The sequence below is a fragment of the Coregonus clupeaformis genome, chromosome 31 (assembly GCF_020615455.1).
Source record: "Coregonus clupeaformis isolate EN_2021a chromosome 31, ASM2061545v1, whole genome shotgun sequence".
Classification (NCBI taxonomy): domain Eukaryota; kingdom Metazoa; phylum Chordata; class Actinopteri; order Salmoniformes; family Salmonidae; genus Coregonus; species Coregonus clupeaformis.
Window position 1 is genome coordinate 16,136,119 of NC_059222.1, and position 14,708 is coordinate 16,150,826.

The 14,708-nt window shown below is 43.3% G+C and overlaps 1 protein-coding gene across 8 annotated transcripts in view; it reads left to right on the forward strand.

The window, feature by feature from the left end:
• Positions 1–14,708, forward strand: part of cep170aa (centrosomal protein 170Aa) — a 69,668-nt gene that overhangs the window by 19,081 nt on the left and 35,879 nt on the right. For all 8 annotated transcript variants that reach the window (XM_041859012.2, XM_041859013.2, XM_041859015.2 and 5 more), the window contains exons 3-5: positions 6,862–6,951; positions 12,041–12,119; positions 12,374–12,432. In XM_041859012.2, the coding sequence (XP_041714946.2) occupies positions 6,862–6,951; positions 12,041–12,119; positions 12,374–12,432 (228 nt within the window). The remainder of the gene's footprint in view (positions 1–6,861; positions 6,952–12,040; positions 12,120–12,373; positions 12,433–14,708) is intronic.

Sequence of the window (14,708 nt, forward strand, 5' to 3'; positions counted from 1 at the left end):
TATAAATTAATGAGGGAAATAAGTACATGACTTAGTACTTGGTGGCAAAACCCTTGTTGGCAATCACAGAGGTCAGACGTTTCTTGTAGTTGGCCAACAGGTTGGCACACATCTCAGGAGGGATTTTGTCCCACTCCTTTTTGCTGACGTTTGGCAACTCGAACCTTCAGCTCCCTCCAAAGATTTTCTATGGGATTAAGGTCTGGAGACTGGCTAGGCCACTCCAGGACCTTAATGTGCTTTTTCTTGAGCCACTCCTTTGTTGCCTTGGCCGTGTGTTTTGGGTCATTGTCATGCTGGAATACCCATCCACGACCCATTTTCAATGCCCTGGCTGAGGGAAGGAGGTTTCTCACCCAAGATTTGACGGTACATGGCCCCGTCCATCGTCCCTTTGATGCGGTGAAGTTGTCCTGTCCCCTTAGCAGAAAAACACCCCCAAAGCATAATGTTTCCACCTCCATGTTTGACGGTGGGGATGGTGTTCTTAGGGTCATAGGCAGCATTCCTCCTCCTCCAAACACGGCGAGTTGAGTTGATGCCAAAGAGCTCCATTTTGGTCTCATCTGACCACAACACTTTCACCCAGTTCTCCTCTGAATCATTCAGATGTTCTGGGCTGATTCCTCACCATTCTCATGATCATTACAACTCCACGAGGTGAGATCTTGCATGGAGCCCCAGGCCGAGGGAGATTGACAGTTATTTTGTGTTTCTTCCATTTGCGAATAATCGCACCAACTGTAGTCACCTTCTCACCAAGCTGCTTGGCGATGGTCTTGTAGCCCATTCCAGCCTTGTGTAGGTCTACAATCTTGTCGTCCCTGACATCCTTGGAGAGCTCTTTGGTCTTGGCCATGGTGGAGAGTTTGGAATCTGATTGATTGATTGCTTCTGTGGACAGGTGTCTTTTATACAGGGAACAAACTGAGATTAGGAGCACTCCCTTGATGTGTACCTATGATGAAAATTACAGGCCTCTCTCATCTTTTTAAGTGGGAGAACTTGCACAATTGGTGGCTGACTAAATACTTTTTTCCCCCACTGTATGTGCAAGTAGAGATACTGGGGTGCAAAAGAGCAAAATAAATAACAATATAGGGATGAGGTAGTTGGGTGGGCTAATTTCAGATGGGCTGTGTACAGGTGCAGTGATCGGTAAGGTGCTCTGACAACTGATACTTAAAGTTAGTGAGGGAGATAAGAGTCTCCAGCTTCAGAGATTTTTGCAATTCGTTCCAGTCATTGGCAGCAGAGAGCTGGAAGGAATGGCGGCCAAAGGAGGTGTTGGTTTTGGGGATGACCAGTGAGATATACCTGCTGGAACGCAGACTACGGGTGGGTGCTGCTATGGTGACCAATGAGCTAAGATAAGGCGGGGATTTGCCTAGCAGTGATTTATAGATGGCCTGGAGCCAGTGGGTTTGACGACGAACATGTAGTGAGGACCAGCCAACAAGAGCGTACAGGTCACAGTGGTGGGTAGTGTATGGGGCTTTGGAGAAAAAACGGATGGCACTGTGATAGACTTCATCCAATTTACTGAGTAGAGTGTTGGAGGCTATTTTGTAAATGACATCGCCGAAGTCAAGGATCGGTAGGATAGTCAGTTTTACGAGGGCATGTTTGGCAGCATGAGTGAAGGAGGCTTTGTTGCGAAATAGGAAGCCGATTCTAGATTTAACTTTGGATTGAAGATTCTTAATGTGAGTCTGGAAGGAGAGTTTACAGTCTAACCAGACACCTAGGTATTTGTAGTTGTCCACATACTCTAGGTCAGACCCGTCGAGAGTAGTGATTCTAGTCGGGTGGGCGGGTGCCAGCAGCGTTCGATTGAAGAGCATGCATTTAGTTTTACTAGTGTTTAAGAGCAGTTGGAGGCTACTGAAGGAGTGTTGTATGGCATTGAAGCTCGTTTGGAGGTTTGTTAACACAGTGTCCAATGAAGGGCCAGATGTATACAAAATGGTGTAGTCTGCGTAGAGGTGGATCTGAGAGTCACCAGCAGCAAGAGTGACATCATTGATATACACAGAGAAAAGAGTCGGCCCAAGAATTGAACCCTGTGGCACCCCCATAGAGACTGCCATAGGTCCAGACAACAGGCCCTCTGATTTGACACACTTACAATGCATTTTTCTGCAAAAGGTGGGTAAACTGTTGGGCAAAAATAAAAGGTGGATATACTGTGTTTACTTGCGTTTACCCTCCACTATACCACTGCTCCTTAACTCTGAGACACTTGAAACCCTGGCTTCACATACACTTTCTTGGAGACACAAATCAAGTCCTCCTTCAACCTCAGCAATCCTCAGTTTGTCTCTGTCTACTAATGAGTCATTAAGCAGCAGGTCATTATTAATACATCAGCACATCCCCAATAGAAGTTATAAGTTACCATGCTAAATGGCTTCTAAAGAACAAACAGTTCAGAGTGCCAACAAGATACTTAAAAGTTTTACTGCTGAAATCAGCATTGTTGGAATGAAAGGAACAAGGAGGCTGTCTTTTAAACAGGATCCTCTTTTCTTGTGTGGGTCTCTCTGATGACCTGGGGGAAAGAGAAGAGTTGGTACTTTGTTTAGTGTGAGTCTGCCAACGGAAAATACGCCTAGAGGTCTGGGCCATGTGACTGTTGTCACATGGGTATCTCAGCAATGTACAGGTTTAAGATCCGTTGCATGGCTTCCCAACGCAAGGGTATCAGACTCAAATCTGGACCACTCCCAACTAGGCCTCTTGTAGTTAGTAACAGTCAAATCATGTTTATGTTTGAAACGATTTATTCCACGAAGGAAACAGTCTCTCATGCTCTGTTCTCTACAATACTGTATATACAGTATGCTATCTACAGTAGGCTTATGTGAGTGTGAATGGCATGTTTTATTTCTCACTTATATATAACAAGTAATTTTCACCATGACACTTAGTTACTTCAAATGCATGATTTAATAGACAGTCCCTCTCCCTTCATTCTCCTGAATCACATAGCATGTTTTCATGCTCTGAACAGAGATGGAAAAGACAAGACTCCAGTAGACGTATGTGTGGGTGCTTTAGCTTTCTGTGTCTGTATGGATGCTCGATATGGCTCGTCTCCTCTGCAGTGTGGGAACTGGGAGATACTGTTCTATTGTAGGTGGGCTGGATCTCTACCACAGAGTCAGGCCAGATCAAACGAGCCCTGTTATCAGACATGCAGTGTGGCACACAGAGATTAGGTGCATGGGATTGGAGATGAAGCTCCCAGCAGGCCACCTCTCTCTTTCTCTCACTTCAGGGGGGAATCTTAATTTGAGATCTGTGCACTTACAGTAAGTTGACGTTTGTGTAAATCGTGCATTGATGTCAATGGAAGATTTGTGTGAAGTTAGGATATCTGTCACACATCGCTTAGCCATGCCGGCAGTAAAACATATAAACATGCAAACATACACACTTATTTCCTTACCGCTTCGAAACGGACTGGTATTCAAAACAGACAATATTACTCAGACCTAGGCTACTTGGCATGGAGCGATATCAGAAAAGTCTTATCTCTATACTGTACTGTATGTGTCTAGTCCCTGTGCTGTGGTATGTACTGTGTCACAGACACTAGTCTCCTGGTCTAATCTGGTTTGATCACAAACCTAATCTACAGGGGAAGGTTTGCCCTCAACAAATGTGTATATGGAATCAGAATACAGTATCTGCTCTGTGCAAGAATTCTCCATGTGTCCTTTATCCATTGTCCTATCATTTTCTAAATGTCATGACTCATGACAATTTGAATTATGAGTGGAATTTGGCATTGAATTTTTTTGTTTGTTTAGTGTACATCCCTGATCCATTCTCTAAAGTTTGCAATATCTAGATGTTTCAAATAAATCAAACTCTAAAGAGCTGATAGGGCGCTCTCTGGAGATGGCAATAAATCTATGCTATCTATCTCTCTTCCTCCCTCCACTTCCCCCTACATATTGTGTTGTGTGTGTGTGTGTGTTTGTGCGTCCATCTCTGTCTGTTTGAGAATAATACAGGGCCGAACTGTGTTATAAAAAAGGGCGGCAGGTAGCCTAGCAGTTAGAGCGTTGGGCCAGTAACCGAAAGGTTGCTGGTTCGGATATCCGAGTGGGCAAGGTGAAGAATCTGTTGATGTGCCCTTGAGCAAGGCACTTAACTCGAATTTGCTCCAGGGGTACGGTACTAGTGGAGAATAAACTGGATGATCTCCGTTCGAGACTATCCTACCAACGGGACATTAAAAACTGTAATATCTTATGTTTCACCGACGACATGGATAATATACAGTTGGCTGGGTTTTCCGTGCATCGGCAGGACAGAACAGCTACGTCTAGTAAGACGATGGTTGGGAGTGTGTGTCTATTTTTCAATAGCAGCTGGATGTATAATATTAAGAAAGTCTTGAGGTATTGCTCGCCTGAGGTAGAGTATCTCATGATAAGCTGTAGACCACACTATCTACCAAGAGTGTTTTCATCTATATTTTTCGTAGCCATCTATTTACCACCACAAACCGATGCTGGCACTAAGGCCGCACTCAACAAGCTGTATAAGACCATAAGCAAACAACAAAATGCTCATCCAGAAGCGGCGCTCCTAGTGGCCAGGGACTTTAATGCAGGCAAAATTAAATCAGTTTTACCTCATATCTACCAGCATGTCACATGTGCAACCAGAGGGAAAAAAACACTACACCACCTTTACTCCACACACAGAGACGCATACAAAGCTCTCCCTCGCCCTCCATTTGGCAAATCTGACCATAATTATGTCCTCCTGATTCCTGCTTACAAGCAAAAACTAAAGCAGGAAGTACCAGTGACTCACTCAATACGGAAGTGGTCAGATGACACGGATGCTAGGCTACAGGACTGTTTTGCTAGCACAGACTGGAATATGTCCTAGGATTCATCCAATGGCATTGAGGAGTATACCACCTCAGTCACCGGCTTCATCAATAAGTGCATCGACGATGTCATCCCCACAGTGACCGTACGTACAAATCCCAACCAGAAGCCATGGATTACAGGCAACATCCGCACCGAGCTAAAGGCTAGGAACAGGACACTAATCCGGACGCTTATAAGAAATCCCGCTATGCCCTCAGACGAACCATCAAATAGGCAAAGCGTCAAAACAGGACTAAGATTGAATCCTACTACACCAGCTCTGACCCTCGTCGGATGCGTCAGGCCTTGCAAACTATTACAGACTACAAAGGGAAACCCAGCCGCGAGCTGCCCAGTGACGCGAGCCTACCAGACGAGCTAAATGCCTTTTATGCTCGCTTCGAGGCAAGCAACACTGAAGCATGCATGAGAGCAACAGTTGTTCCGGAAGACTGAGTGATCACGCTCTCCGTAACCGATGTGAGCAAGACCTTTAAACAGGTCAACATTCACAAGGCTGTGGGGCCAGACGGATTACCAGGACGTGTACTCAGAGCATGCGCGGACAAACTGGCAAGTGTCTTCACTGACATTAAAAACCTCTCCCTGACCGAGTCAGTAATACCTACATGTTTCAAGCAGACCACCATAGTCCCTGTGCCAAAGAAAGCGAAGGTAACCTGCCTAAATGACTACCGCCCCGTAGCACTCACGTCGGTAGCCATGAAGTGCTTTGAAAGGCTGGTCATGGCTCACATCAACACCATCATCCTGGAAAACCTAGACCCACTCCAATTCGCATACCGCCCCAACAGATCCACAGATGACGCAATCTCAATCGCACTCCACACTGCCCTTTCCCACCTGGACAAAAGGAACACCTATGTGAGAATGCTGTTCATTGACTACAGCTCAGCGTTCAACACCATAGTGCCCACAAACCTCATCACTAAGCTAAGGACCCTGGGACTAAACACCTCCCTCTGCAACTGGATCCTGGACTTCCTGACGGGCCGCCCCCAGGTGGTAAGGGTAGGCAACAACACATCTGCCACGCTGATCCTCAACACGGTTCCTTGGTGTCCACATCACCAACAAACTATCATGGTCCAAACACACCAAGACAGTCGTGAAGAGGGCACGACAACACCTTTCCCCCTCAGGAGAATGAAAAGATTTGGCATGGGTCCCCAGATCCTCAAAAAGTTATACAGCTGCACCATTGAGAGCATCCTGACCGGTTGCATCACCGCCTGGTATGGCAACTGCTCGGTATCCGACCCTAAGGCGCTACAGAAGGTAGTACGTACGGCCCAGGACATCACTGGGGCCAAGCTTCCTGCCATCCAGGACCTAAATACTAGGCGGTGTCAGAGGAAGGCCCAATAAATTGTCAAAGACTCCAGTCACTCAAGTCATAGACTGTTCTATCTGCTACCGTACGGCAAGCGGTACCGGAGCGCCAAGTCTAGGTCCAAAAGACTCCTTAACAGCTTCTACCCCCAAGCCATAAAACTGCTGAACTATTAATCAATTGGCCACCCAGACTATTTACATTGAACAACCCCCCCCCCTTTGTTTTTACACTGCTGCTACTCGCTGTTTATTATCTATACATAGTCACTTTACCCCTACCTCCATGTACAAATTACCTCCACTAACCTGTACCCCCACACATTGACTCGGTACCGGTATATATATATATATAAAAAATAAGAAAGTATTATAAATGGAAATATACAGTACATACCTCTGTGTTACAAAATTGTAATCTGACCTCAAAGCACAATTGTGTTAACAATGCATGTTATTCCTCCTTCAAACACTGACATTGCTGCATGGTTGGATGTTGAAACTATCATGCACACTCTGTTATCTCATGTCAAAAATATTTCAAGTTCAGCATTGATGTCAAGTTACCATCTAACAATGTATAACACCATTACTGTTGTGTTTGTGTTTACAGTCGCGGAGTGTTGACAAGCAGCATGCAGTCATCAACTATGAGTTGACCAGCGATGAGCACAAAGTCAAGGACCTGGGCAGCCTGAACGGGGTGAGTGAGGGCAGGGGAGGGGAGGAGAAGATATGTAAAAGGGTCAGAGGTCAGGGGTTAAAGGGAAATTTCACTGCTGCTCTATTTCACTATATATGTCCATTAATATGTTATTAACATATCATATGTGTCATAAAAAAAATTGCATTTCCTCACTACACGCAAATATGAGCGTTTCTGCATCTCAACGGTAGAAACGGGCCAGCTACATTTTCTGGCTGTAAGCAAATCATAATATCCAGAATTCATAGTGATTTCAGGATGTAGTACCACCCCTTGGAGGTGTATCCAGTTGATGTGAGAAATATCAAAATGTCTGTGTTTGTAGCCAGCACTTTCAGCCAGAGGATTTCGAAACGGAACTGAAGTCTCAACTAATGGGTTTGCCATGTCATCGAATGTTGAAAAGTGATGCTATTCCATTGATTTTCCCCTTCACTTCAAAGAGGAAGGCATCCAATCAGCCAACATCAGAGCAGCAGTAAAGAAGTCAAGGTGAGGTAAGGTAGCTAACGATCCCTAGCTAACTAGCTAGATAGCATCGAACTACATTTGTTTATCTAAACCAAAATATAGATAGCTAGCTTTCATAATACGCTGGCTAGACATTCCAAAGCATATCAATGTAATTAGCCAGCTTCTAAATCTTTCCATGACTCCATGATGAGCAAATACATATACTGGAGCTAGGCATAAACATGGTCCGTGTCTTGTTGTCATAGTTGGTGTGTTTACAAGTACTGTAGGCTGCAACTTCTACTGTAGTTTTCTCTGTATTATGGAGGCTTAGTTGATTGTTGCTGCAAGGTTTGAAGTCTAAATAGGAGAAAATGAGGTATTAGTAAGGAGGAGATAGTGTGGGTGACTGACTGGTGTCTGTTGGGGGTGGGTATTGTGTGTGAAGGTTAGTATGCATGATCTATTGACATGAGGGGGGTGGGTGAATATAATAACTTGTTTAAGTGTGTATTGATGGAGAAAAAGTTGTAAAATGTTGGCTAATCACTGACTACAGTGTGTTCTTCAGACTAATCCTACTGCTGATGACAATGACCTTGACACCAGCTTTAGTAGTACAGAGCCTGTAGACCCATTGGATGAAAGCTTTCAGCCTGCAATAAGCTCAAGCTCAACATGATCTGACTTTGAAACAAGCCAGGACAGCCAAAGTTATTTATGAAAGCACAATATCCTCTTGAGAAAACAAAATTACCAATACACTAAACTGTCTACAAGACAAGTGCTCCTCAAACGTTTCACACCCTTGCAGTCAGTTCTTTGGCATGGGGAGAGGGGCTGTTAGTATACTCTTCTAGCCTATGCACTCTATTGTTGGCAGTGCTTGTCTACTCAACAGCACAACTGTAAGTGCTCATACACAACAATACACGACTAGACTGTCTACAAGTCAAGCTCCCCTTACATTTTTCACATCTTTGCTAACAGCCTATCTCAATGCCCCATTATTGACTCTGAGTGTAACAAAACACATACCAGTCTACTGTACCCTTTTTTGTTTTCAGATGAACATAGTTTATTGTATGGTTACACATCCTCATGATCAGTCTTCATGTATTACACATCCTCATGATCAGTCTTCATGTCTTTCCAGGAGACTTGCAGTACAAACAAATCTTCTGCAAGAGGTCGAAGCAGTGGGTGGTGAAGAAAGTGTACGAGAGGCTTGTCCACCTGACTGTGGAGTGCAGAAAGGACCAGACGGTTGTCTACAAGGAGCCGGAGTCACAGCCCCCCAAACCCAACATCCCTGCCAACATCACCACAGCGCAAAAGCCTGCCAAACCAGCTGCCAGTACCCAACACCAGAAGAGGTTCACCAGCTGAAGAACATTCTAGAACCTGCCTGGAACATTCACCATATTCAGTTAGACTGATGTTGTAGTATAATATAGAATGTCTAGTATGCTCACAACTGCATTGTGGTATATATAGTGCTAGCTGTTGTACATACAGTATGCATATAATGGTGTTTTATAGTTTTTACAACTGTACTGACAAGTGACTAAATTATTCCAGCTGCATCAGAAACCAATAAAGAGTTGACTTCAACTTCTGGATCAATTTATTGTGATATTCATGAAATGTATTTGGATAAACTAGCTTCAGTCTTACTGCTAAAACAAATGATGCAGGGAGTTGGTGTAGCATTTAAACTTACATTTGTTGGCAAGTAAACATGTTTCAATAAAATAGTAGATTAGTCTGTCAATATAGCAAATAAGTAGACATGGCTTGTATTCAAGACAAAGTTTATTTGCTCTGGAGACCGAGGTGAGTTTACACAGCAGTATGCAGGAACAGTTATGGCAATGTATGACATATATAGTAGAAGAAAAATATACCACCAACGCTTATAATAGATACTACAGTTCTACAAAGGGAATACTTGCATATGGTGTGTTTGGGTGATGCAGTGAGGTGTTCGGAGTCACTTTGATACAAGGGGAGATTGTTGTTATGGGACCTTTCACATCTCTTCAGAGTTATCAACTTTGTATCCAAGCGGTATCGTCTTTGAGAGAAATATGAAAACGCTATTACACATTCATGGGAAATCATTGTGTACTGTCTGTATTCCTACTGTAGCAGCATGGTGTAGAATATGAGACATCTCACAGACACGTTAGCTAGCTAGCTGGCTAGCTACAACACACAGGTATAGTTACTCCAAGACTAATATTAGTCATAAAGCCAAAGTCATTCCTTTACTCTCCACCATCATCATCAAAACATTTCTCAAAATTTGCTCCTAATGAGAGGCACTGAGGCTAGCTAGGCTAGTTAGCTAGCTAGCTATAACATCGGACTACAATACATTTTAGGTATTGCAAATACACAGCTAGCTAGCTAAACTTGGCTAGCTTGCCTTGTAGTGGTACTAGCAAGCACTGTTATGGCCGAATCGTTCACCAAATTGTACTGTACTGAAAAACACTGCCTCGTGTAAAAAGAGAACTTATATTGTTAGCTAGATACTGACAGCAAAACAACTTACTCATTTGTCATTTGCCCTCCTGAGTCCCGGTCCAGCTGGTCTAGGCTGCCACCGGTGCTTGCTGGTCTCGCAATTATTTTTCTCGCTGTCTCAACTCCTCTTCAGTGTATTCCAGCTCAAATAAACAGGGCTGTATGTTCCTATGTAAAAGAACATCAAAAAAGGTTTTGTCATCCTGCTCATCTTGGAAAGAGGAATCATCAGAAGCAACCATTGTAGCTAATTCTTTTTGCAATCTCGGATAGACGGTAACATAGCTCCTATGAACCTGTAAACTATTCTGTAGTCTTTACAAAGCCAGGAAAATGAGTCAACCTAAATATCCTGCAATGGCCTGGCAGATAGGAACATCGTTGAGACGAGTCCAATGGCTTTATTGAACAAGGACAACCATATCTACTAGCTGCTAGCTTGATCGTGCAATCGGCGAAACACAAAGGCCACAATAATTGCTACAAAACATGAATGCATTCATTTTTAGATCAGACAGCAGGCACAATCAACCAATGACGTCATTGGTTGAACTCTCCCAGGGTGAAAATAAAAAAATACAGCTATAGTGCATAATTATGTCTGAAACACCGTCTCATCATTCATAATTATGTAGGGACACAGGAAAACACCCCAAATAGTGTCTAGCGGTGAAGTTTCCCTTTAAGTGCTTCATCTCTAGGCTAATATTTGCTCCAGCTTTGACTTGAGCGGAATTGACAGGGCTGGGTTTAATACCTCACCCGTAAATGTGTGTCGCCTCCCGAGTGGCGCAGCAGTCTAAGGCACTGCATCGCAGTGCATGAGGCGTCACTACAGACCCGGGTTCGATCGCAGGCGACCCGGGTTCGAGCCCAGGCTGTCTCACAGCCGGCCGGCGCACAATTGGCCCAGTGTCGTCCGGGTAAGGGAGGGCTTGGCCGGCCGGGATTTCCTTGTCCTATCGCGCTCTAGCGACTCCTTGTGGTGGGCAGGTCGCCAGCTGGACGGTGTTTCCTCCGACACATTGGTGCGGCTGGCTTCCGGGTTAAACAAGCAGTGTGACACATTATCTCAGGCAGGAAGCTGAAGTCATAACCTCTTCCTCCTGAATCATGCACCAGCATTCCTCCCCCGCTGTCCAAGGGCCTGTGGCGACAGGAAGTAGCATTCCATCCCATGCTGGGCCAATCAGAGCCTGACTGCTGAATGACCTGCACATCTTGCTCATCTTTAGGATAGATCTTGAATCATAAGGAAAGTCAGCGGTATTACTTATTATGTGTATACTCAATCTGTCCAGGACACTGTTCTGATCAATCCTGATAACAACAACAGTCATAACTGCATCTCCTAAATAGACATTGTAACAACCTCTAAGCAAAGATTTCAATTACCCAATTTAACCCTACTTCGCTTTTAGAGTAGAGTGTGATTTCTAGTTCTAGATGAAGGACCCAGATAGGAAAAATGACTTCTTGTCCCCTTCATCAAGTTCTGTTACACTATTTAGAGGTCAAACAGAGACAGACACAGAGTCAGTCTCAGGAAGCTTAATCAGTGTCAGTGATGATTGAAAATGTTTGGTCAGTGAGGCCAGAGATGCTAGTGTTTTCCTGGCTCTGCTCTGCACCCACCATCTGATATACCTTCCATAAACAGACCACATCAGCTGATTCAACAATGTCTCTGGCTGCAGTGGGACATTTTTAACATCACCTGAGTATTTAAAGAGCCGTCTTTCCTTTTATAATGTCACTATGGCTGGTTCTTATGGGGGGATTGGAGAGACCTGCAAGAAAACCAGAGATCCCATTTACTTAAGATTTTTACAATCCTGATCTAATACAACCCTGATTCAATTTCCAGCCATCACCTTTTTACTTTACGTTTGTGATGATTTGTATCTGAGAATGAAAGGTGATATGATTGTATTCTGGGTTAAGTGTTGCCTGAAATTAAGTGTGCTGGGAACAGTTTCCCTTAATTCATTATGTATTTACCCGTGGGGATTTTAAGCAATGAGAACTGGGCTAGCATGCCTTGCACTGGAGAGAGTCGGAGCGCAGTGAATGAGGTTTTCTCTCTTTTCTCTCCACACAGACATTTGTGAATGATGTCCGAATCCAAGAGCAGATGTATATCACTTTGAAGATTGATGACAAATTAAGGTTTGGATATGATATCCTTTCAATCATTCCGTCGTTACAACCTTAGTGACACAACAGTACTGCAATCCAAAAAAACATGAAGCATCTGTTCATTTAATTGCTCTCGTCCCACTGATCATTTGTCAAGCTCTATAGTTTTTAAGTGTCAAGCTGTCATTCACTCAATTGTGGTTTCGGCCTTGAATGACTGTTGTGTGTGTATAATGAAGTGGCTGTGAGGATAGATGCAAACAGTGTGAAAGTGTCTTTCCTTAACCTGTCTCACATACCAACCTGTTCACGGTGGTGCGAGGGGAGATGACTGTCCCAGACGAGGCTCTGCAGGTAAGACACTTCCCGCATCGCTGAACTCCAGACACAACACACAATACACAATACACAATACACAATACACAATACACAACACACAACACACAACCCTTCACATGTTAAAATAACATCAAATTGATCAGAAATACAGTGTAGACATTGTTGTAAATGGCTATTGAGCTGGAAACGGCTGATTTTTTATGGAATATCTACATAGGCCTACAGAGGCCCATTATCAGCAACCATCAGTCCTGTGTTCCAATGGCACGTTGTGTTTGCTAATCCAAGTTTATAATTTAAAAAGGCTAATTCATTAAATAGTACCCGCAAAACACCAGTCTCAACGTCAACAGTGAAGAGGCGACTCCGTGATGCTGACCTAGGCAGAGTTGCAAAGAAATAGTCCAGTGTTCTTTTGCCCATCTTTTCTTTTTATTGGCCAGTCTGAGATATGGCTTTTTCTTTGCAACTCTGCCTAGAAGGTCAGCATCCCGGAGTCGCCTCTTCACTGTTGACGTTGAGACCGGTGTTTTGCAGGTACTATTTAATGTAGCTGCCAGTTGAGGACCTGTGAGGCGTCTGTTTCTCAAACTAGACACTCTAATGTATTTGTCCTCTTGCTCAGTTGTGCACCGGGGCCTCCCACGCCTCTTTCTATTCTGGTTAGAGCCAGTTTGCGCTGTTCTGTGAAGGGAGTAGTACACAGCGTTGTACGAGATCTTCAATTTCTTGGCAATTTCTCGCATGGAATAGCCTTCATTTCACAGAACAAGAATAGACTGACGAGTTTCAGAAGAAAGTTCTTTGTTTCTGGCCATTTTGATCCTGTAATCGAACCCACAATTGCTGATACTCCAGATACTCAACTAGTCTCAAGAAGGCCAGTTTTTTTAAATCAGCGCAACAGTTTTCAGCTGTGTTAACATAATTGCAAAAGGGTTTTCTAATGATCAATTAGCCTTTTAAAATGATAAACTTGGATTAGCAAACACAACATGCCATTGGAACACAGGACTGATGGCTGCTGAAAATGGGCCTCTGTAGGCCTATGTAGATATTCCATTAAAAATCAGCCGTTTCCAGCTACAATAGCCATTTACAACATTAACAATGTCTACACTGTATTTCTGATTAATTTAATGCTATTTTAAGGGACAAAATAATTGCTTTTCTTTCCCAAACTTTTGAACGGTAGTGTACATGTACAGTGCCTTCAGAAAGTATTCACACCCCTTGACTTCTTCCACATTTTGTTGTGTTACAGCCTCAATTTAAAATTGATTAAATTGAGATTTTTTTTTTCTCTGGCATACACACAATACCACATAATGTCAAAGTGGAATTATGTTTTTCAATTTTTTAAAACTAATTAATAAAAAATGTCAAGCTGAAAAGTCTTGAGTCAATAAGTATTCAACCCCTTTGTTATGGCGAGCCTAAACAAGTTCAGGAGTAAATATTAGCTTAACAAGTCACAATATAAGTTGCATGGACTCACTCTGTGTGCATTAATAGTGTTTAACATGATTTTTGAATGACTACCTCATCTCTGTACCCCACACATAGAATTATCTGTAAGATCCCTCAGTCGAGCAGTGAATTTCAAACACAGATTCAACCACAAAGACCAGGGACGTTTTCCACTGCCTCGCAAAGAATGATACCTATTGGTAGATGGGTAAAAAAAAAAAAAAAGCAGACAGTGAATATCCCTTTGAGTATGGTGAAGTTATTAATTACACTTTGTATGGTGTATCAATACACCCAGTCACTACAAAGATACAGGCGTCCTTCCTAACTCAGTTGTCAGAGAGGAAGGAAACCGCTCAGGGATTTCACGATAAGGCCAATGGTGACTTTAAAACAGTTACAGAGTTTAATGGCTGTGATAGGAGAAAACTGAGGATGGATCAACAACATTGTACAGTGGGGAAAAAAAGTATTTAGTCAGCCACCAATTGTGCAAGTTCTCCCACTTAAAAAGATGAGAGAGGCCTGCAATTTTCATCATAGGTACACGTCAACTATGACAGACAAATTGAGATTTTTCTTCTCCAGACAATCACATTGTAGGATTTTTTATGAATTTATTTGCAAATTATGGTGGAAAATAAGTATTTGGTCACCTACAAACAAGCAAGATTTCTGGCTCTCACAGACCTGTAACTTCTTCTTTAAGAGGCTCCTCTGTCCTCCACTCGTTACCTGTATTAATGGCACCTGTTTGAACTTGTTATCAGTATAAAAGACACCTGTCCACAACCTCAAACAGTCACACTCCAAACTCCACT